The sequence below is a fragment of the Choloepus didactylus genome, chromosome 10, assembly GCF_015220235.1.
Source record: "Choloepus didactylus isolate mChoDid1 chromosome 10, mChoDid1.pri, whole genome shotgun sequence".
NCBI classification, from domain to species: domain Eukaryota; kingdom Metazoa; phylum Chordata; class Mammalia; order Pilosa; family Megalonychidae; genus Choloepus; species Choloepus didactylus.
Window position 1 is genome coordinate 39463126 of NC_051316.1, and position 27188 is coordinate 39490313.

The window sequence follows — 27188 nt, forward strand, 5'->3', positions numbered from 1 at the left end:
TGTGAATAGCTGGGATACTTTTGGTTACTGTGTATGGATTTAAGTATTTCTTTGGTACTGTGGAATTTGCTGGAAATAATTCAACTTTCACTACAAAAACAGGTTTGATTTTGCTAAGAGGTGTCTTTGGCAGATGTATATCCTGCTACTGATATTTAACAAAGAATGTGACTAAAGGGGTTTCTAATGTGAAGTAGAAGAATTTGCCATGGACAAGACCCTGGGATAAAGTTGCATCAAAGCATGCCTTTTTTATGCAGGAAACTCTCAGAGTATGACTGAGCATCTTTTTGAGTTATTTTTCCCCTTTTGTCAGCGTGTCACCTTTAATTGTCAAGTCTAAGCTAATCAAAAAGCCAAAGTAAGAAATCTCTTTTCATTGAATTTTCTGTAGGACTGTTCAGTGCAGTATTGATTAGATTAATTTATGAATATTGCCTTTTTTGCATATTTTAAAGTTGAGATCTTCAATTCTTCAATCCAAAGAAACTGTGTTCTTGGTTTGACTGTACGCGAGGCACATTTTTGTCAAACTAATTCCTAAGGATTTTTTTTTTTTTTTAATCATCATTTTATTGAGATATATTCACATACCACGCAGTCATACAAAACAAATTGTACTTTCAATTGTTTACAGTACCATTACATAGTTGTAAATTCATCACCTAAATCAATCCCTGACACCTTCATTAGCACACACACAAAAATAACAAGAATAATAATTAGAGTGAAAAAGAGCAATTGAAGTAAAAAAGAACACTGGGTACCTTTGTCTGTTTGTTTGCTTCCCCTACTTTTCTACACATCCATCCATAAACTAGACAAAGTGGAGTTTGGTCCTTATGGCATTCCCAATCCCACTGTCACCCCTCATAAGCTACATTTTTATACAACTGTCTTCGAGATTCATGGGTTCTGGGTTGTAGTTTAATAGTTTCAGGTATCCACCACCAGCTACCCCAATTCTTTAGAACCTAAAAAAGGTTGTCTAAAGTGTGCGTAAGAGTGCCCACCAGAGTGATCTCTCGGCTCGTTTTGGAATCTCTCTGCCACTGAAGCTTATTTCATTTCCTTTCACATCCCCCTTTTGGTCAAAAAGATGTTCTCCATCCCACGATGCCGGGTCTACATTCCTCCCCGGGAGTCATATTCCACGTTACCAGGGAGATTCACTTCCCTAGGTGTCTGATCCCACGTAGGGGGGAGGGCAGTGATTTCACCTTTCAAGTTGGCTTAGCCAGAGAGAGAGGGCCACATCTGAGCAACAAAGAGGCATTCAGGAGGAGACTCTTAGGCACAAATACAGGGAGGCCTAGCCTCTCCTTTGCAGCAACCATCTTCCCAAGGGTAAAACTTATGGTAGAGGGCTCAACCCATCAAACCACCAGTCCCCTATGTCTGTGGTCATGTTAGCAACCATGGAGGTGGGGTAGGCAAATACCCCTGCATTCTCCACAGGCTCCTCAAGGGGGCACTATATCTTTTTTTTTTTTTTTCCTTGTTTGTCTTTTTTCTTTTTTTTTTTTTTTAACTTTCCCTTCTTTTTTAAATCAACTGTATGAAAAAAAAAGTTAAAAAGAAAACAAACATACAATAAAAGAACATTTCAAAGAGACCATAACAAGGGAGTAAGAAAAAGACAACTAACCTAAGATAACTGCTTAACTTCCAACATGTTCCTACTTTACCCCAAGAAAGTTACATAATATAGCAACATTTCAGTGAACTTGTTCCTACTACATCCATCAGAAATTAACAGAACATAGTCATTTCTGGGCATCCCCAGAACGTTAAATAGCTTATCTGTTCTTCTTGGATTATTGTTCCCCCTTCCTTAATTGCTCTCTACTGCTAGTTCCCCTACATTCTACATTATAAACCATTTGTTTTACATTTTTCAAAGTTCACATTAGTGGTAGCATATAATATTTCTCTTTTTGTGCCTGGCTTATTTCGCTCAGCATTATGTCTTCAAGGTTCATCCATGTTGTCATATGTTTCACCAGATCGTTCCTTCTTTCTGCCGCGTAGTATTCCATCGTGTGTATATACCACATTTTATTTATCCACTCATCTGTTGAAGGACATTTGGGTTGTTTCCATCTCTTGGCAATTGTGAATAATGCTGCTATGAACATTGGCGTGCAGATATCTGTTCGTGTCACTGCTTTCCGATCTTCCGGGTATATACCGAGAAGTGCAATCGCTGGATCGAATGGTAGCTCTATATCTAGTTTTCTAAGGAACTGCCAGACTGACTTCCAGAGTGGCTGAACCATTATACAGTCCCACCAACAATGAATAAGAGTTCCAATTTCTCCACATCCCCTCCAGCATTTGTAGTTTCCTGTTTGTTTAATGGCAGCCATTCTAACCGGTGTTAGATGGTATCTCATTGTGGTCTTAATTTGCATCTCTCTAATAGCTAGTGAAGCTGAACATTTTTTCATGTGTTTCTTGGCCATTTGTATTTCCTCTTCAGAGAACTGTCTTTTCATATCTTTTGCCCATTTTATAATTCGGCTGTCTGTACTATTGTCATTGAGTTGTAGGATTTCTTTGTATATGCAAGATATCAGTCTTTTGTCAGATACATGGTTTCCAAAAATTTTTTCCCATTGAGTTGGCTGCCTCTTTACCTTTTTGAGAAATTCCTTTGAGGTGCAGAAACTTCTAAGCTTGAGGAGTTCCCATTTATCTATTTTCTCCTTTGTTGCTTGTGCTTTGGGTGTAAAGTCTAGGAAGTGGCCTCCTAATACAAGGTCTTGAAGATGTTTTCCTACATTATCTTCTAGGAGTTTTATGGTACTTTCTTTTATATTGAGATCTTTGGTCCATTTTGAGTTAATTTTTGTGTAGGGGGTGAGGTAGGGGTCCTCTTTCATTCTTTTGGATATGGATATCCAACTCTCCCAGCCCCATTTGTTGAAAAGACCATTATGGCTCAGTTCGGTGACTTTGGGGGCCTTATCAAAGATCAGTCGGCCATAGATCTGAGGGTCTATCTCTGAATTCTCAATTCGATTCCATTGATCTATATGTCTATCTTTGTGCCAGTACCATGCTGTTTTGGCAACTGTGGCTTTATAATAAGCTTCAAAGTCAGGGAGTGTAAGTCCTCCCACTTCGTTTTTCTTTTTTAGAGTGTCTTTAGCAATTCGAGGCATCTTCCCTTTCCAAATAAATTTGATAACTAGCTTTTCCAAGTCTGCAAAGTAGGTTGTTGGAATTTTGATTGGGATTGCATTGAATCTGTAGATGAGTTTGCGTAGAATTGACATCTTAATGACATTTAGCCTTCCTATCCATGAACATGGAATATTTTTCCATCTTTTAAGGTCCCCTTCTATTTCTTTTAGTAGAGTTATGTAGTTTTCTTTGTATAGGTCTTTTACATCTTTGGTTAAGTTTATTTCTAGGTACTTGATTTTTTTAGTTGCTATTGAAAATGGTGTCTTTTTCTTGAGTGTCTCTTCAGTTTGTTCATTTCTAGCATATAGAAACATTACTGACTTATGTGCATTAATCTTGTATCCCGCTAGTTTGCTAAATTTGTTTATTAGCTCTAGTAGGTGTATCGTTGATTTCTCAGGGTTTTCTAGATATAAGATCATATCATCTGCAAACAATGACAGTTTTACTTCTTCTTTTCCAATTTGGATGCCTTTTATTTCTTTGTCTTGCCAGATTGCCCTGGCTAGCACTTCCAGCACAATGTTGAATAACAGTGGTGATAGCGGGCATCCTTGTCTTGTTCCTGATCTTAGAGGGAAGGCTTTCAGTCTCTCACCATTGAGTACTATGCTGGCTGTGGGTTTTTCATATATGCTCTTTATCATGTTGAGGAAGTTTCCTTCAATTCCTACCTTTTGAAGTGTTTTTATCAAAAAGGGATGTTGGATTTTGTCAAATGCTTTTTCAGCATCTATTGAGATGATCAATTGATTTTTCCCTTTCGAGTTTTTAATGTGTTGTAATACATTGATTGTTTTTCTTATGTTGAACCATCCTTGCATGCCTGGAATGAACCCCACTTGGTCATGGTGTATGATTTTTTTTAATGTGTCTTTGGATTCGATTTGCAAGTATTTTGTTGAGGATTTTTGCATCTATATTCATTAGGGAGATTGGCCGGTAGTTTTCCTTTTTTGTAGCATCTTTGCCTGGTTTTGGTATTAGATTGATGTTAGCTTCATAAAATGAGTTAGGTAGTGTTCCATTTTCTTCAATGTTTTGAAAGAGTTTGAGTAAGATTGGTGTCAGTTCTTTCTGGAAAGTTTGGTAGAATTCCCCTGTGAAGCCATCTGGCCCTGGGCATTTATTTGTGGGAAGATTTTTGATGACTGATTGGATCTCTTTGCTTGTGATGGGTTGGTTGAGGTCTTCTATTTCTTCTCTGGTCAGTCTAGGTTGTTCATATGTTTCCAGGAAATTGTCCATTTCTTCTACATTATCCAGTTTGTTGCCTTACAGTTGTTCATAATATCCTCTTATAATTTTTTTAATTTCTTCAGGATCTGCAGTTATGTCACCTTTTTCATTCATTATTTTGTTTATATGGGTCTTCTCTCTTTTTGATTTTGTCAGTCTAGCTAGGGGCTTGTCAATCTTGTTGATCTTCTCAAAGAACCAACTTTTGGTGATATTTATCCTCTCTATTGTTTTTTTGTTCTCTATGTCATTTATTTCTGCTTTAATCCTTGTTGTTTCTTTTCTTGTACTTGGTTTAGGATTGGTTTGCTGTTCATTTTCTAGCTTCTTCAGTTGATCCATTAGTTCTTTGATTTTGGCTCTTTCTTCCTTTTTAATATATGCGTTTAGTGCTATAAATTTCCCCCTTAGCACTGCTTTTGCTGCATCCCATAGGTTTTGGTATGTTGTGTTCTCATTTTCATTCGTCTCTATATATTTAGCAATTTCTCTTGCTATTTCTTCTTTAACCCACTGATTGTTTAGGAGTGTGTTGTTTAACCTCCAGGTATTTGTGAATTTTCTAAGTCTCTGATGGTTATTGACTTCTAATTGTATTCCATTGTGGTCAGAGAATGTGCTTTGAATAATTTCAATCTTTTTAAATTTATTGAGGCTTGTTTTATGTCCCAGCATATGATCTATTCTGGAGAAAGTTCCGTGAGCACTAGAAAAGTATGTGTATCCTGGTGATTTGGGATGTAATGTCCTGTAGATGTCTGTTAAATCTAATTCATTTATCAGATTGTTTAGGTTTTCAATTTCCTTATTGGTCTTCTGTCTGGTGGATCTGTCTATAGGAGAGAGTGATGTGTTGAAGTCTCCCACAATTATTGTGGAAACATCAATTGCTTCCTTTAGTTTTGCCAATGTTTCTCTCATGTATTTTGTGGTACCTTGATTGGGTGCATAGACATTTACGATTGTTATTTCTTCTTGCTGAATTGCCCCTTTTATTAGTATGTAGTGGCCTTCTTTGTCTCTCAAAACATCCCTGCATTTGAAGTCTATTTTATCTGAGATTAATATTGCTACACCTGCTTTCTTTTGGCTGCAGCTTGCATGAAATATTTTTTTCCATCCTTTCACTTTCAGTTTCTTTGTGTCCCTGTGTCTAAGATGAGTCTCTTGTATGCAACATATTGATGGTTCATTTTTTTTGAACCATTCTGCGAATCTATATCTTTTCATTGGGGAGTTTAATCCATTTACATTCAACGTTAAAACCGTGAAGGCATTTCTTGAATCGGCCATCTTATCCTTTGGATTATGTTTGCCATATTTTTCCCTCTCTCTATTAATATCCTTTATTGTACCCATACCGAATCTCTTTAGTACTGAACCTTTCTCCAAGTCTCTCTGTCCTGTCTTTGTTTCTCTGTCTGTAGGGCTCCCTTTAGTATCTCCAGTAGGACAGGTCTCTTGTTAGCAAATTCTCTCAGCATTTCTTTGTCTGTGAAAAATTTAAGCTCTCCCTCAAATTTGAAGGAGAGCTTTGCTGGATAAAGTATTCTTGGCTGGAAATTCCTCTCACTCAGAATTTTAAATATATCGTGCCACTGCCTTCTTGCCTCCATGGTGGCTGCTGAGTAGTCACTACTTAGTCTTATGCTGTTTCCTTTGTATGTGGTGAATTGCTTTTCTCTTGCTGCTTTCAGAACTTGTTCCTTCTCTTCTATGTTTGACAGTGTGATCAGTATATGTCTCGGAGTGGGTTTTTTTGGATTTATTCTATTTGGAGTTCGCTGAGCATTTACGATTTGTGTATTTATGTTGTTTAGAAGATTTGGGAAGTTTTCCCCAACAATTTCTTTGAATACTCTTCCTACACCTTTACCCTTTTCTTCCCCTTCTGGGACACCAATGAGTCTTATATTCGGACGTTTCATATTATCTATCATATCCCTGAGGTCCATTTCGAGTTTTTCAATTTTTTTCCCCATTCTTTCTTTTATGCTTTCATTTTCCATTCTGTCATCTTCCAGGTCACTGATTCGTTGTTCAACTTCCTCTAGTCTTGTACTATGAGTGTCCAGAATCTTTTTAATTTGGTCAACAGTTTCTTTAATTTCCATAAGATCATCCATTTTTTTATTTAGTCTTGCAATGTCTTCTTTATGCTCTTCTAGGGTCTTCTTGATTTCCTTCATATCCCGTACTATGGTCTCATTGTTCATCTTTAGTTCTTTGAGTAGCTGCTCTAGGTGCTGTGTCTCTTCTGGTCTTTTGATTTGGGTGCTTGGGCTTGGGTTATCCATATCGTCTGGTTTTTTCATATGCTTTATAATTTTCTGTTGTTTTTGGCCTCGTGGCATTTGCTGAACTTGATAGGGTTCTTTTAGGGTTTGTAGACCAGTTGAAGTCCTTATCTCTAATTTATCAGATCTACAGCTTCGTGGAGTACACTTTCTCTAACTAACCAGCAGGTGGCGTCCACGAGCCACCTGTTCTCCACAAGCCAGATCTCCCCTGCTTGGCCTTTTTGGTGAGTGGGGGAGTGAGTCTTGTGGGGCCCAATTGGTGTACCAAGCTTGCGTGTGTAGTTGGTGTTGCCTGCCCTGTATGTGGGGCGTGTTTCTGGGCAGTCGGGGAGGGGGGGTGGCCCTAACAATCAAATCTCCCTGATGATCCTAGAGTTTTAAAGCTGCTGCAATAGTCTAATCCTTCAGTTCAGTCCTGCCACAGTTTGTCTCTGCCACTGACCCACAAGTCTTTGGTATTGGCGTATGGCTCCTGAGACTTGCAAGTGGGCCCCTCTTCCAGGCTGTGCACCCTGGGTCCTCTGTTGAGGGATGACTGTGCTATGTCACAGGTGAGTGCCGTCCCCCCAGGGCAGTTCTGGGCTGCTGGGCTGTGTACGGAGGCTCCCAGTCTGCTCAAATGATGGCTGAATGGGGCTTTGTTAATTCACACTGCTCCACCTTCCCAGCTCTGGGACAATCAGCTGAGGTTGCAGGGAAGGCTAATGTCCACGCCCAGTTTTGTGGTGTGTGCCTGTTATTTGGAGCACTTCCGTCACACTGGGTTGTCTGGGGCAGCTCTGGGCTATGGGGCTGGCGATGGGCAGGAGTGTTTCCTGTCCACCAGGATGGTGGCTGTGAGCGGACACCCCCCTTTTCTTGGGAAGTTGTGTTGTTTAGTGAATTTTCTCAGCCACTGGATTATTGCCTTTTGTCTCAGAGCTCTCTTAGTTCTGCTCTTGACTTGACGTGCCCAAATTTCAATTCTTTGAAGCTTTCTGTATTGAGCTTCTTAGAGTAATTGTTGTAGAAAAAGCAAAAAGGATTTAAAAAACAAAAAAAAAAAAACGGCCCTCCTCAGAGATCTAATGGGTTATTGAAATGCTAATAGACAAAGCAACCAGGGCCATTAAGGAAAGGTGCACAGGGCAGAGAGATCAGCTTTGCTTCGGGATTTGCATATGCGCCTCAAGGCCTGATCTCCGCCCTTCCCCTTTCTGTGTTCACCAGAACTCCAAAAATCCTCTGCTTTTATTTTGGAGTTTTTCGTGTTGTTTTTTTTCTATGCCTGTCTCCTCTCTGCTGGGCTGGCTGCTCTCAGAGTCTCTGGTGTCTGGTCTCAGTCTATCTATGGTTGGAGTTTGAATCAGTAGAATGAGTTTCTCATAAGAGCAGCCACTGCAATTCTCCCTTCTCCTTCCCGGAGCTGACAGCCCCTCCTCCCCCGGGACTGAGCCTGGCAGGGAGGGGCGCGGGTCCCCTGGCCGCAAAAACTTACAGATTTCGCTGATCTCAGCAGTTCCACGTTTTCATGAGTGTTGTATGAAGTATGCCGAAAGACAGATTGCTCTGTGGTGTCCAGTCCACGCAGTTCCTGGCTTTTTACCTACTTTCCTGGAGGAGTAACTAAAACATACAGCTCACCAGTCTGCCATCTTGCCCCGCCTCTCCTAAGGATTTTATATTTTGGTGTTATCATAAATTTTATTATATTTTAAGTTTGATTTTTTTAATTATTTGTGCTTACAGGCAGTTTTGTATCCTTACGTCTGCAAACTTGCTACGTTTTACATTCTATGTTCATTTGTAGAGTCTTTTGAGTTTTTTACATGCATAATCATATCATCTATGAGGAAAGACAATCTTTATCCCTTCCTTTCTTTACTTATAACTTTTGTTTCTTTTTCTTGCTTTATTGCTCTGGCCAGTGTCCACAGTGCACTGTTAAATGGGAATAGGAATAGCAGGCATCCGTGTCTCATATTTGAATCAAGGTGGGAGTCTTTCAGTATTAGAAACAATCAAAATGAAACAATCAAATAAGATGTTTGCTTTCTTTATTTGGTTTTTATAAATGCCCTTCATTAAATTAAAGGAGTTGTCTTCTACTTTGCTGAAATTTCATTTAGTGATAAAGTGTTGGCTTTTACTGGGTAGTTTTACTACACCTATTGAGATAATCATATGATTTTTCTCCTTCATTTTATTAATGTGGTGAATTGATTGTCTTTGGAATGTTAATTTCTCCTTTCATTCCTGGGAAAATCTTACTTGGTCATTAAGCAATATCGTATTATAGATTACTGAATTTGATTTGGTACTATTTTGTTTAAAATTTTTGCAACTATTTTTCTGAGAGACTTACCTCTAATTCTCTCTGATAATGTCCCTATCAGGTAATGGCATCAAGGTTATGCTGGATTCATAAAATAAGTTGGGAAGGGTTCCCACTTTCTCTGTTCCTTGGAAAAATTTGTGTAAAATTGGTCAATTTCTTTCTTAAATGTTTGGAACTATGGATTTAAAACTATGAATTCCTTTTTAAATAGATGTAGAACCATTCAGATTTTTTATTTCTTTTTCCTGACAGCTTTGGTAGGTTGAGTTTTTTTGGTAGCATCCATTTTCTCTAAATTTTAAAGCATATTAAAATGCTATTGTTTTTATTACCTTTAAATGTCTTTGGAATCTGTAGTTTGTCACTTTTTCCTTCTTAATATTGGTAAATTATACTTCTCTCTTTTCTCTCTTTTTTCTTGTGCAGTTTTCAAAACTATTTATATTAATTGTTTCTAGAAATCAACTTTTCATTTTACTGATTTTTGTCCTTTATATGCTTGTTTCCTATGTCTTTAAGGTTTGCTCTTATTTTTATTATACCTTCCTTCTTTTTCTAATATCTTTTCTTTTTCTAATATCTTGAGATGGATATTTTAGATTATTAATTCTTAGACTTTCTTCCTTTTTGATATTTGCACTTAAGGCTATAAAATTTCCTCGGAGTATGGCTTTAGATGCATCCCACAAGTTTAAATGTCATATTTTCATTATAATTCCATTAAAAATATATTACAATTTACATTGTGGTTTCTTCTTTCACTATAAGTTACTTACAAATATATTGTTTAATTTTCAAACATTAAAGGATTTTCTAGTTATTGCTTTATTATTGATTTTTAGACTATTTTCACTGTAACCATAGCACACACTCAATGAATATAGTCCTTTGAAATTTCTTAAGATTTGATTTTGTCTCAAAAAGTGGTCAATTTTGGTAAATGTTTTATTTGCTCTAGAAAAGAGTGTATGGTCAGAACTTGTTGATAACAGCAATCAATATATATCAAATATATATCAACTATATCAACTTTGTTATTCATGTTGCTCAAATATTTTTAGTCTTTATTTGTCTGTTACTTTTAGAGTTGCTTACAAAGTTCTGTTAAAATTTCTCCCAGTGAATTTATCTCTCTCTATATATCCAGTTGTGTCAATTTTTATTTTATATGTTTAGAAGTTATGATATTAGTGGGTACAATTTCAGAATCGATGTATCTTTCTGAAGGTTGACGCTTTAGTAAAAAATAAATCTTTGTCTTCATTAAAGACTATTGTGCCTGATGTTAGTATACTACACTGATTTTCTTGTGGTTAGTTTTTGCATGTTATATATTTTTCCATCATTTTACTTTCAACCGTCTATATCATTTTATTAAGGTGTGATATTGTAAACAGTACTTTATTTTTGGTTTTTAAATTCAAGTTTGACAATTTTTCTCTTAATTGATTTCTTTTGTCTCTGCATTTAATGTGATTATTGTCATATTTGTATTTAAAGTAATCATTTTGCTATTTATTTTCTATTTGTCTCATTTTTCCCTTTTTCTCTCCTTTCTCCACTGCTATTATACTGAATAAGTATATTTTATTACTTTTCTCTCACTAGTAGCTTCTTAGTTTTGAATTCTTTTAAAAAAATTCTTTTAGTAGTTATAATAGAAACTAATTAAATGCAATTAAATATTTTATAAATTAATATTTTTATAACTTCCATGACAATCCAGTTACCTTAGAACACTTTACCTCTACTAGGCCACTTCTGCATTTTGTGCTATTGAAATATATTTGAATTGCACACATGTATTTTTAAATCTGTAAGATAGTAGTATAATTGTTTTATACTGTCAGTGTGCATTTATATTTACCCATATATTTACATTCTCTAATATTCTCCTTCCCTTCCTGCATTTCTTTGCATCTCTGTGGAATAAGTTTCCTTGGGCTTTACTATTTCTTTTAGTATGTGCCTTCTGGTGACAAATCCTTTCAGATTTTTTTTCTGGAAACGTCTTTATTTCATCCTCTTTTTTCCAAATGTTTTCAGTAAGTATTGAATTCTAGATTGACAGTATTTTATTTATATCAGCACTTTGTAGATGTAATTCCATTGCATTTGACATTCATCATGTCATTTGAGAAGTCAGCTCTTAGTTTCATTGTAATTCCTTTCATAGCACTATGCCCGTTTTTACTGACTGATTTTAAGATTTTTCTCTTTGTGATTTTTAGCAGTTTTACTCTAATGTGCCCAGAGGTGTTTTTCTTTGTGTTTATCCTGATTTGGAGTCATAGTATTTCTTGAATGTTAGACCAATACCTTTCATTAATTTTGAAAAATGATTATCACCTTTTCAGATATTGTTTCAGCCCCATTCTCTCTCTTATTCCAAGGGGATCTCCTCTTACACATGTGTTAGTCCTATTCTCTAGGTGCCCTATGTCTCTCATCCTCATTTCTATATTTTTAATCTTTTTCTCTCCATGCTTCAGTATAAATATTTTCTTCTGATGTGTTTTCTGATTCGGTTCTCCTTTTCTCAGTGTGTCTAATCTGTTGTTAAATACATTTTGAGTTATTAAATTCAGTTATTAAATTTTCAATTTTACAATTTCATTTGATTATTTTGTAATAAATTTTGACTCTTTATTGTAATTCTCCAGCTAATATTTGACCTCTTCTGGTTCTATTTCGATTCTTTGTTTTCCCTCTTGAGTTTCCAGTAATCTAATCTGATTTTCTTTATGCCTGGAAATATTTTTATTGATTGCTGAATATTGGATGTGAAAAGTTAACAATTATGGGGCTATGGATGGTGTAATTCTTTTGCTCTGGAGAGTATTTATTTTTGTACTTGATGGCAGTTATAAGATGGGAAGATCAACATAAACTAGTCTGTGTTTGAACTGACTCAAATCAGGATTTCAGTCTTCACAAAGATGGGTCTATTTTTGTTTCACCCTTCTCCTAGGGCAGGAGGAGTTGGCAAACTTATCCTCTAAAGGTCAGATAGTAAATATTTTAGTCTCTGTCACAACTACTCAGCTCTGTTGTTATAGCACAGAAGCAGCCATTGACAATATGTAAATGAATGGATGTGACTGCATTCCAATAAAACTTTATTTGAAAAGTCAGGCAGTGGCCCAAATTTGGCCCAGCACATCATACTTTTTCAACCCTTGTATTAGGATGTAACCCTTCAGGGGTCCTATTTGAAAACCCGGGCTATTTATCCAAGACTCATTCTTTGTGGAGGGTTCTGAACTCCAATTTTTGTCTCCCTAGTCCTGTAAAACTGCTGATAGAGCTGCTAATCTTCTTAACCCACTGACTACAACTTAAAATGAATTCGGTAACACCTGGAGGGGAAAAGCAATCAAATGTTGTGCTTTCTTCTCTGCATTTACTTTCTCTCCAAGATCTTAGCTTCTCAGGGTGTTGGTTTTTTTTTTGCTTTTTGTTTTTTGTTTTTGCCTGGGTAACTCTCTGATGCTTTCACAGATTTATTTTTTATTTTATCCAGCTTTTCTCATTGTTCTTAATACAACCTAGCCCATCAGAGCCAAAAAAGATGAGGGGATCTTTTTCAAAATACCAAAGGGTAGAAAAATCATGTTTGCACCTTGAATTTTATGTCAGATATTGTCAGACCACAGAGTATATTAGAAGTCGGGGCATATTCAGAAGCCACCTTTAAATGATAATTTATCTTGCATTTGTCCACTCCTCTGCATGCTGGCCTCCTAACTGAATTCCCAATATTTCTTGTCTAAGACATTCTCCACCTGGAAGCCTCAAGGCTTCTTATGAAACATAGATTTGAGCATTCCCCATTTCCTTTAGAATATGAAAGACAAACTTTAAGAAGGCTTGTAAGTCCCTTCCTTCTTGATTTGCTGCTGTCTACTTCTCCAACCAAAGTTTTCAACATTTCTTCCCTAAAACCTCATTATCTATCTCCACTTAACTGCTTTCCATTCCTTGAGTTGGCCAAGTTGGCTCCCACCATGATGCCATTGCACGTGCTCTGCCTGGGATAGGTTCTCCATTTTACCTTGCCTTTGCTCTAAATCCTTAGGCATCCTTCCAGTCTCCGTTTAGATTTGTTCTCTGCAGGAAATCTTCCCTGACCTTAAAATTCTGATCTAGGTTCAGAGTACTGTTTCCCTAGTGATAGTTCTTATCTCCTTACACTGAAGGTTTATGTGCTTCCCTATGTGTGGTCCTAAACTGCTGTTAGCTTCACGAGGGCAGGGCTATCTCTATTCCAGTCTTGTATCAGTAGCATCTAGCACAGTGCTTGGCACATACAAGTTGTCAGAGATTGTTTGCCGAATGAATGAGTGAATAGAATCCTTTAAGTATATTTGGCAACATTTAATTTTTATTATGATGTTTGCATTCCTTTGATTCTCAGTATAACCTTGTAACCTGGGAAAGCAATATTATTTGTTTTTAAAATGGGCAAATGGGTTTACTCACTTCACTTTCTCAGTGCAGAGTCATTAAGTGAAACTTCTCTCTTTGTGATCCTTTGTTACTCTGGGCACTGATGAGGGACAAGGGAATGGGATGGGTTGTGACTCCTCTTTTTTCAACATGTACTTTGAAAAAGTTCAAGAGGTCATTCATATAAGCAAATTACTTTGTAATCTAAACCTGTGATTTCGACCCAACTTGTGAATCCTTGTAATTAGGTAATAGTAAATTACTTCAGAAACATGTGAATGGTGCCTGGAAAATCAGGACTAGACTCCAGGGTAACTACCTTTGACAAATTCCTGAACATTCAGCAGCAGGACTTTGCAATCATTTTGCTGTTCAAATGAAGAAGTTCATATATAAAAATCAATAATGAGAAGAGTGGGAACAATATTCTCTGTGGTCTTTTAAAGGGAATAACTTGGACTATATTTTTAAATAGTTTATCATTAGCTTCCATTTTGAAGTGATTTAAAACCAATGGGTATCATTTTTGAGTGTCTGTGTGGGTGGGGAAAGTCTCATATTTTGTTCCTTGGACTCTGCCATGGTGTGTTCTAGGGGTTGGTAAGTTCTAGAGCTTAATGGCTTGGGGAAAAGTGAGGCTGGGTAGATGGTATCTGAAGGGTTCTCAAAGAGTCATTTCTTGTACTCTCTGCTCTGGAAGCCCCTGGTCTAGGCAAAAAAAGGGAAAGGGAAACAAAGCTCAAGAGGCCAGGAAACACTGATTTTCCCGGCCCCTGTCCTGGCTTTACTGGATGGTTTCAAGGCTGTGTTTATTCATGCATTTCAGGTAGCATACTTTTCCAGTGGATGACCATGGAATCAGAGAAGATCTCAGAGAAACAGGAGGAAATTCTTTCCATCCTGGAAGAGAAATTTCCTAACTTGCCTCCAAGAGAAGACATTATCGACATCCTGAAGGAGACCCAATCTAGTGCTCAGGGTGAGTGACACCGTCCCCCAGTTCTCCTATAGCTCCTGTGTGGGGATAGTTTGTGGAATTCATTGTTGTCAGGCCCCAGCAGGCGAACTTGCATGGGCCTTCATTTTCTTCCCTCTTGTTTGTGCTGGTGGAAGATTTTTAGGGGCACATAATGTTGGCTCACCTGGGAGCAGGCAGCCTGTACTGGAGCTTCTCTGAGTCTTCGTATCTGGATGTGTGGTTAATTCACAAGGCTAATGTGCACCCCAGATGCATCATTAAATGAAATCCCTGTGCTGAGATGGTTCTATTTTGAGAATGTGGCAGGAGCAATGTCAAGCACAATAGAATTTTATAAGTCAATTAATTTTAGAGTGATAGCTGAGCTGATGATATGTTCTCTTGGTTTAGGCTTTCTCAAGAAGTTTTTAGAAAAGAAGAAAAACTTCTACAAACAAGGAATTTCTTGGATCATCTGTTTTGTAGCGTTAATAAAGAGCCATAGTTCATTGGGTGCTTAACGTATACCAGGTTCTTATGCTATAACCTAGCATGGATTAGTTCATTGAATTCTCACAACATCTCTAAGAGTCAGGTTCTATTATTATACCCAATTTCTGGAGGAGAACACTGAAGGACAAAAAGACTTCTTTGCTTTTTCAATGTCACCCCCACGGCTGGCAAGTGACCAGACCAGGATTTAAACCCAGCTGTCCTAGTTTGCTAATGCTGCAGAATTCAAAACACCAGAGATGGATAGGCTTTTATAAAACGGGGGTTTATTTCACTACACAGTTACAGTCTTAAGGCCACAAAGCATCCAGGGTAACACCCCAGCAATCGGGTACCTTCACCGGAGGATGGCCAATGGCATCCGGAAAACCTCTGCTAGCTAGGAAGGCAGCTGGCATCTGCTCCAAAGCTCCGGCCTCAAAACGGCTTTCTCCCAGGACGTTCCTCTCTAGCAAGCTTGCTCCTCTTCAAAACATCACTCTCAGCTGCACTCCCTTCCCTCTGTCTGAGTCAGCTCATTTATATGGCTCCACTAATCAAGGCCCACCCCGAATGGGTGGGGCCATGCCTCCATGGGAACATCTCATCAGAATTATCAACCACAGCTGGGTGGGGCACATTCCAAGCAAATCTAACTTCTGCCCCACACAAGACTACAAAGATAATGGCATTTGGGGGACACAATACATTCAAACTGGCACACCAGCCAATGTATCTTTAGGGTACAAACATAAATTACATTGCTTTCTTCCTTAGTTTGGGATCCCTTAGGGGCAATGTCTGAGACAAAGACTCCAATGCAAGTGGTTTTTTGGGAAGTGATCCCAGGAAACTCAGATGGAGGAATGGGGTACATTATCAAGCAAGTTAGCTCTGTGGAAACCAAAGCTAAATTCCATAAGGGAATTCTGGGAAAAAGTGTAGAATTGCACCTCAGAATTATCCCACCTCCCCGGTGCAGTGATGAGCTGGAACCCCTAACCCGGGCTTGTAAGAGCTGATTGTTAAATTTTCAGGAACTTCGTGAGTTGGTTGAAGTCACATTGGTGACTTGAAATCAGCCATGGTGGGAATATTTACACCACAGAAATGGGCAAACATTACAAATCAGGTGGGGTTTTTCCCTTTCTTGTTTTGAGAGCTGGTGGCTAAACATTTGCCAGCATACCACTGGGATGTTAGGGCTGCTGCCAGGGGGTGTTAATTCCCCACACTGCCAACGTTCTCTCTGAGAAGGGCAGAGTAGGCTTTGGTGGCCAAAGAAAGCCCTCAGGAAAAGAGATGCATGTGCTGGTGGTTTGGAGTCATGCTGGCATATATTAAGATGGGAAAGTCTGAAGTAGGTGGGGCACTGGCAGGAATGATATACCTTTTGTCATTCATTTTCAAAGTTAGACCAACCTTTTTATGTTACAATATATTCTATAAATCATTTTATGCTGCAGTGTGATAGATTGTGGCTGTTCAATCTTCAAGCCAGAGAAAACTATTTAGTACCTCTCTGTTTCCCCATGCTGCTGTGACCAACAGGGTGTTCCAAGTTGGTCGGGCAGGGTGTTGACTCTGATCTTAATGTGCATCTGGGAAAGATGTATGTGCTTTACTCGGCTTTTTTAGGAATCTTCTTACCAAGGGGTTAGCCCTGATCAGATGTAATAGCATACAGTGAGAATTAAATGTCTAGCCAGCCCCCCTTTCCTGTTTTTTTGGTGAAAGATTTTATTGAAGCACATTGGTCAACTGTTTAAAACTCTGCAGTTCTGGGTAATTCAACCATTCTGGATTATTCCTCCTAACATTGAAGGAATTTGACACCTCCTATTGCCAGAGCCTATTGCGAAGGTAGCCAACTTAATTACAATATTTCTGTGGGTCACATTTATCTATAAGGTGCATTTTGAATAAAATTAATCTGGAAAACATGGGGGTTCACCAAAATGTAATGTGAAAACAAACTTTGGCCTTACTTGGTATTATACAGCAAGTTTGAATGGCTCTGCTGGTATTTCCTCATTTGCCCCTCTCCCCTCCCTGCTTTCCATCATCAGACCTTGTTGCTCAGGCTTCTAATATTTCATCTTTTGGCTCCTTTGACATTGGCTTCTGGTTGGGTTTGGTCAATGGGAAGAGTTAGCAACATGTCGAAGCAGGAGAGGAAGGAGGAAAGAGAGGCTGTCATATAGCCTGCTTAGTGTTGTTTCCAGAGCATCCCTTTCCCCTTTCCTTCCCTGTCCCTTTGCTAGTCTCTACCTACCCCACCATCTCATCTAGTTTTCTCAATCCTACCACATCTCTGTGAGTGTCCTGCCATTAGAGGGTTTTCTTTTGAACCAGAAGGAGTGAGTTCCATTTCCTGCTAGGATCCTAACTGATGCAGATATGGGCAGTAAGGTAATTTTTGCCTTGATGTGTGTATGTTCTGTTTTAGTTTGCTAGAGCTGATGAAATGTGTTATACCAGTAATGGGTTGGCTTTTACAATAGGGATTTATTGACTTACAAGTTTACAGTTCTGAGGCCATGAAAAATGTCCAAATTCAGGCATCAACAGGATGATACCTTCTTCCTGAAGACAGGCTGCTTGTGATCTGGGATTCCTGTCACATGGCGAGGCCCATGGCAGCATCTGCTGGTCCCCTCTCCCAGGTTCCATTGCTTTCAGCTTTTGGCTGGAATGGCATCCTCTCTGAGTTTCTGTGTGTGTCCTTTCTCTCTCAGCTTCTCTGGACTCTTTTCTGTGTCTTCTTTCTGTTTTTTATCCTCTTATAAAGGACTCCAGTAAAGGATGAAGACCTACCCCGGGCCACTCCTCAGATAAAGTAACCTAATCAAAAAGTTCCACCCACAATAGGTCTGCACCCACAGGAATAGATTAAAAGAGCATGATCTCTTCTGGGGTACATACAGCTTCAAACCATCACATGTTCATTATGGATAAAAATGGTATTAGAGGGGAAAATATTGAAATTAGCAGGGCTAATGCTTAATGTAATCCCCTAATACTACCAAAAAAAAAAAAAAATTCCCCAAGTATAACATCCTGTTTTTCTCTGTCATCTACAGGTTTAAGTATTGAACAGGCAATGCTGAAAGACCTAAAGGAACTGTCGGATGGGGAAATAAAAGTGGCCATTAGCAATGTGAGCATGGCCCTGGAGGTAAGGATGGGAATGCTTTTTTGGCAATGATGGATTTTTACACAATTGCAGCCTGAGCAACTGGAACGCAGCTCTCTCCATCCCACGAGTCACTGTTCGTCTTTTGCTGTGAATGCTTCTTTGTGATATATTTAGCTAGGGATGCAGGTTCTTATTTTGGGTGAAAACACTATGCCAGGTCAATGAAAACTGCCAAACCTTTATTCCTACGATAAGTGCTAGTTCGTTCATCTCAGTAAAACAAAACTTAAAACACACCCACATATGTGTGTGTATGTGTAACATGTATAATAGCAATGATGATATATACTGTACGTGATTAGGTTCACTTTTAGTTTTTCTGTTAACCACTGTGCCTTGTCCACAAAACTGTTCCAAGAGGCCTTGTAAGCTATTTGGATGCATGCTATTTTGGTAATCAAGAGTGACAACAAAAATATTAATAAGGAACCTCCTTCAATCTGTTAAGTGAATGACTCAGAATGAATGAGACTCTTGCCTTTGCATTTTGTTGGTAAATTATCTTTTATCTACTTTGGGTGTTTTCACTGACTTGTATGTTAATCTTAATTAACCTAACTAATGGGAACTGTATTTTACAAAGGCACATTTTTGCTGTGCAGAAGTTGTTAATTTCTTTACTGTGGTATTGCCCTCGTTAAGCTACCCACCTTTGATTGAGATGTCTAGCTCCCAGGTCAAGTTCATGGAGACAAAAATTGCTGCATTAGGAATTTATCTTTTGGATTTTTAGAATTGTATGTTGCTACTCTCTTTTTTTCACGGTGATGGTGAATATATCAATATGTATCAATATGATATTTCTACAATGGCAGGCATGCATATCAGTATCCACACCACAGAACAACCAAGAGCAAGCCAGATACTTTTTTTTTCTGTGATGGCTTTGTAAAATTTGTTCCTGGTTGATTGGCATCATGATTTAGCTCAGAGATTTATATGAGTACCAGGAGGCAGCCTGCATCACTAAAGATCATCACGCTTGATAATTATGCTCCATAGTTTATGGAGCATGTTCTCATTGGATGTAGTCAATAGATTGACTCAACTATTTCTATGGACTTTCAGATTGATACATGCTCCATATAATTAGTTGTTTATGTGAATCAATACAAGAAAAACATGCAATTTGGGATGTAGTAACCAGATAATCACCTTCAATTAGAAATCTGCCTTGTGTCTAGAAATTCAAGGAAAACATGGATCTTGCAAGGGTCAGTAGCTCTGAGAATCATTTCTACTAGTTCAAGCCTTAGGGTTTTCTTTCTCTTCCCACTCCCTCCCCTGTCTCCCTTCAATTAATGGTGTCTTATTAGGTTTTAAATGCCTTGTTTGGAATTCCTTTCTAAATTAACATAAACAATCTTGTAATTGTTTAGGAACTGTGTGTAGTTAGTGATGTATTTTATGGCTATTAATATTATAGACTTACCATGGCTTTATCATACCTTCATTATATTATAGGGGTATACGAATGGTTTTGTCAGGTACTTAAACTGTGAATGTTTAATAGTCTGAATAAGTGAAAAAATGATCATCTTAATCTTGACAGTAATTCAAACACAGGTCCAGTAATTAATCAGGTTGTTAAGTACATCTTGGGAAGCACCGTGTGATCTTCGGGAGGAGGGAGAAGGACATTTGCATGTATAAAGAAGGGTACATAGTTTAAATGCTTATCAACTGAAGGAGAGAGTTTCACTTTTTGCATAATGGAGATATTAAAAGTGGCAGAGAAATGGAGAAAGAACTCCTTGGTAACATTCTTCCTTGAAAGAGAAAATACACGCTATTTAATCTATCAATTGAAAACCACCCAAGTTAAAGGCAGAGTTTGGTTTTCTCCATAGCTCATTCTGTGATGCAGTAGTATTTTCCCAGTTCCTACTGATTATCTGAATCCTTTCGCATTACTTTGCCATTCCCGTTGATCACACTTTTAAAAATAATGACAATGTTAATTTGGGTGTTTGGAAACAACTGTACTATTGTCCTCTAAATATACATTGATTTCCAAAGAAGTATTCTTAGCTCCTACGACTTCCCCTAGAGCTCCTCCTTATCTTCTGAAGTGTGGTTAAGACCCAGGCACCATGTATATATGTGGTTAAGACCCATACCATACACACACACACACACACACACACACACACACACACACTATATATATATATATAGTGTATATATATATATATACTATTTTCATGTATTTCATCACGCTTCGACAATGTTTTAAATCAATTGAAGGTAATGATAGTGTTCTGGTTTGCGAATGCTGCTGTTTTTCAAAACACCAGAAATGGATTGGCTTTTATAAAGGGGGTTATTTGGTTACGAAGTTACAGTCTTAAGGCCATAAAGTGTCCAAGATAAGGCATCAACAATAGGGTACCTTCACTGGAGAAAAGCCATTGGCATCCAGAAAACCTCTGTTAGCTGGTAAGTCACGTGGCTGGCATCTGCTTGCTCCCAGGTTGCATTTCAAAATGGCATTCTCCAAAATGTCAATGTCAGCTTTCAATGGCTTTCTTCAAAATGGCTCTCTAAGGTGCAGCACTGAGTTCCTTCTGTTTGTCAGCTCTTTTATAGGGCTCCAGTGATTTAATTCAGACCCACCCTGAATGGGTGGGGTTACACCTCCATGGAAGTTATCCAATCAAAGGTCTTGCCCACAGGTGATTGAGTCACATCTCCATGGAAACACTTAATCAAAAAGTTCCAACCTAATCAACACTAATACATCTTCCCCCACAAGATTGCATCAAAGAACATGGCACTTTTGGGGGACATAATACATCCAAACCAGCACAGATAGTATCTTCAACTTCTGTTTCCCTACTATTTCCTGGCTTAGTGCTGGGTACTTAGTAGCAGCTTAGTAACTATAAATACTTATTTAATACAAATACTTACACTTAGTTATATTTACATAAATGAAAATACTTAGTTAACACATATTGGTGCTACCATTTGCTCTGCTGATATCTGATTTTTATTTCCTCTTGAATTTAAATAAATAGGTTAAGAAAACAAAGCCACCTAGCTAGGCACCCAAGGCAACCCTCTTTGTTCCCTTCCAATCAGTTTTTTCTCAGATAACTGTGGCTGAAGGCTAGGATAAGATAAGAATGGCCCATGTATTTATAGATAGGACCACTTATCCAGCTGCCCAAAAATGGAGAGGATGACTTTGCTAAGTAGTTAGCTGTCTGTCACTGGAAGGAATCATCTTGAGGTTCTTTGGCATGTCAGGGATATGGGAAAGGGGATTCCTGATTTCTCTGTGGTCCTTTGCAGTTCTACAGTTGTATATGTCATGACCTTTATTTGCCTGATGACCCAATTCTTTGGGTGGAAATATCCAGAAAATTATAAGGATCTGTCTTTATATCATAAGCAGCATATTCCTCAGAGGCAGGCTCTCTGGTATGGAAGACAGAAACCACTGTCTTTGACAGATGGGTTACCTCCAGCACTCTACGTGACTGGGAGAAAGCTACAAAAATCTGTTTGTCTCTCATTTTTATTTTAGTATATCTCACAAGTGATAGTTGTAATTTGATAAAGGTTATATGTTATTGCCAGAACTACTATGAAAAACAAATAATCATAGTAATCCAGAGTTTCCATGCTTTCCAATGAGAGATGCTCAATATATGAGATCAGAATGAGTATTTAAGGACTCGTGGGTAAAATGGCTTTTCGGTAAGAGGGGCAGCCCTTCTTACCGAGAGGACTATGGGAAGTGAAAACTATGGAAAAGATACTGCAGTCCCATTTCACAGATGTGGCATCTGGGCCCTTTGGGTCTGAACATAGCACAAATCCTGTAGGGCACACACAGCAGCGTAATGGAATCCATGTCACTGATTCTCAACGTATATGTCACTGATTATCAATGTACTGGTTCCTTGTCTCTTATCTTTTGCTTCCCAGTTTGCTTATCAGAAGGAATGATATTGCTGTCAAAGTATGTGCTTAGCTGGTACAAATATTGGCTTTCTTTTTTTATGAGCAAACTGGGTTCATGATCATGCTTCCCAGGCCTAGCTTACTCCTTAGTAAAGCATTATATTAAGTTTTAGGGGAAAGGAACAGATCTCTCTGTTCTAATAAAGTACCAGTGAAACAACTGGGGCTGCTCTTGGAGGTAGCACCTTAATGTTGCCCTCAGTAACATGTAATGTTATTACACCCCTTAACGCATCTCCCAAAAAGCTGTAAGTCATTAGCATCTTTACAATGGAGGGACAATAACCAGCCACTGACTTGGTCACTCTTTATTACGATCAATCCCACCATGATGTATTCTTGTGTCTATACTGTTCCTGAAAGTAGTCCTTTTCCCCACAACTTAAATGAATGAAACACTATTTCTGTCCCTGCAAGCCTATTGCCTGCCAAGCCCATTTCAACCATTTCTCCTTTATCTTTTTATTTCAAATCGTTATTCCTTTAATTGAGGAGCCAATTTCAACTCTTGAAATTTTATTGCCTTTATCTGGGGCTGCATTCAGATGGAATTGTTGAGGCCTGTTTTCTCTCTGGGGCTCTGGGCTGCTCTGCTGAGCTCTCAGCCCAGAGCTTCTCCTGACCAGCCGTGCTGCTATTTGAAACCTGAGACAGAGACCACTTAGATGCATTCTGCTGAAGTGACTCAGAGACTGCTGACTCATTCTGCCTTGCATGGAGATTACAAGTCAGGCTGCTCCTTGGAACACAGCAGAAGGAAAAATACCAACATTTTCCATTAACATTCAGAGCACAGACCAGAATGAATTCCCGAGATTCCCGTTAAAAGTTCCTCACCAAGTGGGGACGTTTACTCAGGCCTCGTGAAGCCTAGCTGAGTCACTGTAACTAGGGATTTAAAACTAAAGAAACCAAACTGAAATCTGGTTTACCAATTTTGGTCATCAAATATGGTTTCTTGTTGTTTGACCTAGGAGTTTTTTGGTAGTCAAGATGAAAGTATATTTAGGGGATTTATCTACCTTATTTGTGGTACAGTATTTTGGAGGAGCAATTATTTCTTATGTTTAATTAGTGTATTCTTCAAAATGCCAAACACTTACACTGAAGGTGAATTTTCAAAGTCATTCTGCCAAACTGATGGAAATAGGTGCAAACGCCCCTCCAGGTTCTAAGGTATAAGTGCTCTGCTTCCCTCTGGATCCAGTTTTGCCAGCTTCTCTTGCTACAATAATAAGAGCTGACTTTTGGTGAGTGTTCCCCATGTACCAGACAGAATATGTGACTTACAAGGATTACCTCACTTAATGACAGGAGGTGCTGTCATTACTCCTGTATTGGTTAAGGTAGCACTGACAGCTGCAACAGATAAACTCCACATCGCAGAGACTCAACACCACAGAAGTCTATTTTTTTTTCATGCAACAGTCCAATTTGGTGCTCCCAGGCAAGTGGCCAGGGGTGACTTAAAGACTATCTTCAACACATGGCTCTCAAGGTAGCCCTGTGTGTCATCTCTGTCCTATCTACTAAGAGGGATGAGAGCTTGGAGGGCCAAGGGTAGGAGTTTTTTATGGGTCTGGCCTGGTCTTGATATCCATCATTTTTGCTCTCATTTTGTTGGCTTGGTCCCAGGGTCATATCTAACTGTAGGGAGGCTGAGGAATGTGGCCTGGTTATGTGCTCAGGAAGAGAAACCAGTTTTTTAAAAAATTAGCTAGTCTCTGCCACAATCTCAATCTTGGAAATGAGGAAATTAGACTCTGGAGAAGTGAAATCCTTTGTCTAGAGTAGAGCCAGGACCCAAATCCAGTTCTGTCTTGCTCCAACATTGCCTGGGACATGGTACAGGGTGGTAAGGCTAATTGTATAGTATGAGCCTGTTAGGGATCATCAGTTCCCCATCATTGCCCCAAATTCTGGGTGACAGACAGGCTAGACATCCTTAAGCAATTCTTGGTTGGCACTCTTCTTTGCTCTATTCATGGGGCCAAACTTTCTTCCTCTTTATCTTGATATCTTTGCTTCCTTAAAAAATAATTTTAATTTTGAACTGTAAACACCATCTAAGTTCTAAGTAACTGTAGTGAAACTAATTATCCACGCCCCTGCCCCCAAATAGAGGAGGTTTGGAAAATAAATCAAGTAGATAAAAGTAATAGGGAAAAGATTATGGGGCAAGGAACTGAATAAGACATACCATGTAGGAAGGAAAAAGTCTGATTTTTTTCTCAGCCTATCTCTAGATGTCAAGGTCATGAGTATTTTGGTTTACCTTATTGTGACTGTAGCTTTTTTGAATCTGTTTTCAAAGTGGAAAACAGCCCAATCAGTTAGTGAAAAATTTAAATGATAGAGACATTTTGTTGAAATGAAACAGTAATTCTTTCGAGCACTATGGTAACTCCAAATAACAAAACCCTGAGGAGTTGAAGAGTTGGGAATTCTCAATTCATGCTCAGCCAAAGAGTCCAAGGGGGTTTAAAGCAAATGACAAATATGGTTAGATAATGTTCCTTGAGCGATTTTAACAATTGGTCTTCATGAAGCATGTGAAGTGTGAATTACAATTTGAAATTAATTTAGTGCTAATAATTCGTAGCTTCTTGAGGGCAGTGGCAGGATGAAAAAGTGAAACATGAATCCAGAAAAGTTGACTTTCATTCTTACTGAGCTGTGAATGGTTCTTGGTAACCAGAGGTAAGTATAGGAGAGAATGGAAAATCCCTGCTTAAAGAACAGTTTATCACACCAGTAGCAACAGCACTTTATCTTTGAATAACATGTACTAAGGAGCTGAAGCTTATAATATATAGAAACCTCCCAGTTTGTATGTAGGTAGCTCCTTCTGCAGATGGCCAAAAATATTCCAAAGTCTCCAAAACCTGCTTATCTAGAAATGCCTTATAATGGAATTCAGGTTTTGTAAATACAGCTACACTTAAGAAACTTGATGCTTTCATTGAGAATTTTCTCTGCAAATATGTGTTTACCTGTTGGCCAATTTTAAATGGACTTAAGTGATTTACAAAACTTGGTCCATCCAGCCTTACTTCTCTAAACTGTACAAAGTACTTCCATACAGCCCTTCTAGCCATCATTTTGCATCAGGAACAAGACAAGGTGACCCAATGTTTAGAGAAAATAAAGTTACTGATTATGCATTTATGGTTTAAGGAAGTGCCCGGGACTTTCTCCTTCTCTGAAACACTGATAAAAATGCATTCATTTGGAGCAGGTGAAAAAGAGGAAGTATAGAAAACACAGAACCTGCTCCAGGCATGTACCCTCCCCCAGGCTCAGAAATCCTCACTGACTTCCCTGTGCAACTATGAAGTGGGAATAAGATAATGAGATAAGATACAGTGAGGACATAGCCTTATCAAGAGGCTGTGGTGATATAAATGGCACTAGCCTGAGAAATGGCTACTTTTCTTCTGCAAAAAGGAAGAAGCTGTGGGAGGAGCTGCATGCCTTTCCAGGAGGCCCACATGTCGTTGACCAGTAATGAGTGAACAGGGTAGAGTCAGGTTTCTTTGGACGGAATTTTGCTGTGTCTCTGGTGGATACTTGCTTTATGGGATTCAGATTTATATGCAAACATGGATGTGTATTCTCTGTAACCATCACCCCTTTTCACTGCATCCCCATCCCAACATGCCTGTCTGTCCGTCTTTGCACTGTGGGCCTGGAACAAACAGGGCTACAGGGCCCCAACCAGGGGTTCCTGGGGTGGTGAGGTGAAGGGTCCAATTGGCTCACTGCCTCCTCCCCAGAATAAAATGGTGTTCCAGTTTTCTACTATTGTGTAGCAAGGCACTCCATCTCACCCCACCCAGCCCTAAACCAGAGGCTTCAAGCAACAAGATATTATGTCTCACAGTTCCGTGAGTTTCCTGAGCTCAGCTGGGTGGTTCTTGCTCAGATTCTCATGCAGTTGCAGTCAGATGGAGGTCAACTCCGAGGTGAACTGGAACTGTCAACTGGCTTGGCAGTTAGCTACGGAGAGTGAGCTTTCCAAGAGACCCAGGTGGAAGCTGCGTGTCTTCTATGGCCTAATCTCAAAAGTCTCAGAATCTTACTTCTATCACATTCCGTTTTTCATGCAAGTCCTTATGCCAGCCCAGATTCAAGACAGGGGGAGTTATCAGGTGTGTTGGTAAATATTTAACAACTGACTCTTGGAGGAAAAAAAAAATACCCACACACATACACACACATACATACACACCCATTAATGATATTAAGGATATATAGGATATGTAAGACACTATACTCTTATTGTAAATTGCATGTAGCCAATTCTTTCTCACAGAATGCTTTAGTTAATTTTGTGCAACTCTTGTATTGAAACTGATGAGTGAGTATAGTTCTGACAAGAATGTTAGTTGATATTTTTGTTTACCTTAACAAGACAGTGAAACAGTAAAGACATGTCCGAACATAACCTGTGTGTCAGTGAGATGAGTAACTTCTTTGCTGAATTGGGCAATGGTTTTCAAACACTGGAAGAATATTCCTCAGGTTTTTTTGTTTGTTTATTTATGGTGGGGGGTGTTATTCACAATGTGATGACTCAAGAAATGATACTTTTTTAAGTTTAATCTGTATTATTAACTTTGTGTCAATTAACATTATTAACAATTTTAAATAATGCCTGTGCTTAATTTGTGAGCCGTTGGTTTGACATATTTCTTAGTCAACCTGTATAAGTCAGCTCCAGCACACACCTGGTCACTAGACCCCTTTTCTTGGTGTGAGGAGGAGCACGTGCTGATAGAGAAGGGAGGGATTGCAGGAGACCACTTTTGGAGACAATTTACGAAAGAAGGGAATTACTTGTAGCATCTATGGCTTGTGTCATTGAGTCTTAGACTTTCCACTATACATCCTCTCCTTATCCACTACTAACTGCCACATACAGGGGCCACTAGTGTACAGTTTGTTTGTTGCTGGGCTATAAGTATAGGGTGAATAGAATTTAGGGGGTCAGGCACCAACCACTTATGTGTAGTAGAAGTTGATCTCTTTGTGAGATATTATAGCTGAAGTGCTCATTGATTTTTTTAT

General features: G+C 38.7%; 1 protein-coding gene across 1 annotated transcript in view; it reads left to right on the forward strand.

Annotated features, from left to right (window-relative positions):
- LOC119545163 (protein prune homolog 2-like) overlaps positions 1-26130 on the forward strand; it is a 122383-nt gene extending 96253 nt beyond the window's left edge. The window contains exons 5-7 of the mRNA XM_037850745.1: positions 14324-14476; positions 18031-18125; positions 26044-26130. Coding sequence (XP_037706673.1) covers positions 14324-14476; positions 18031-18125; positions 26044-26130 — 335 coding nt within the window. The remainder of the gene's footprint in view (positions 1-14323; positions 14477-18030; positions 18126-26043) is intronic.
- The last annotated feature ends 1058 nt before the right edge of the window (positions 26131-27188 follow it).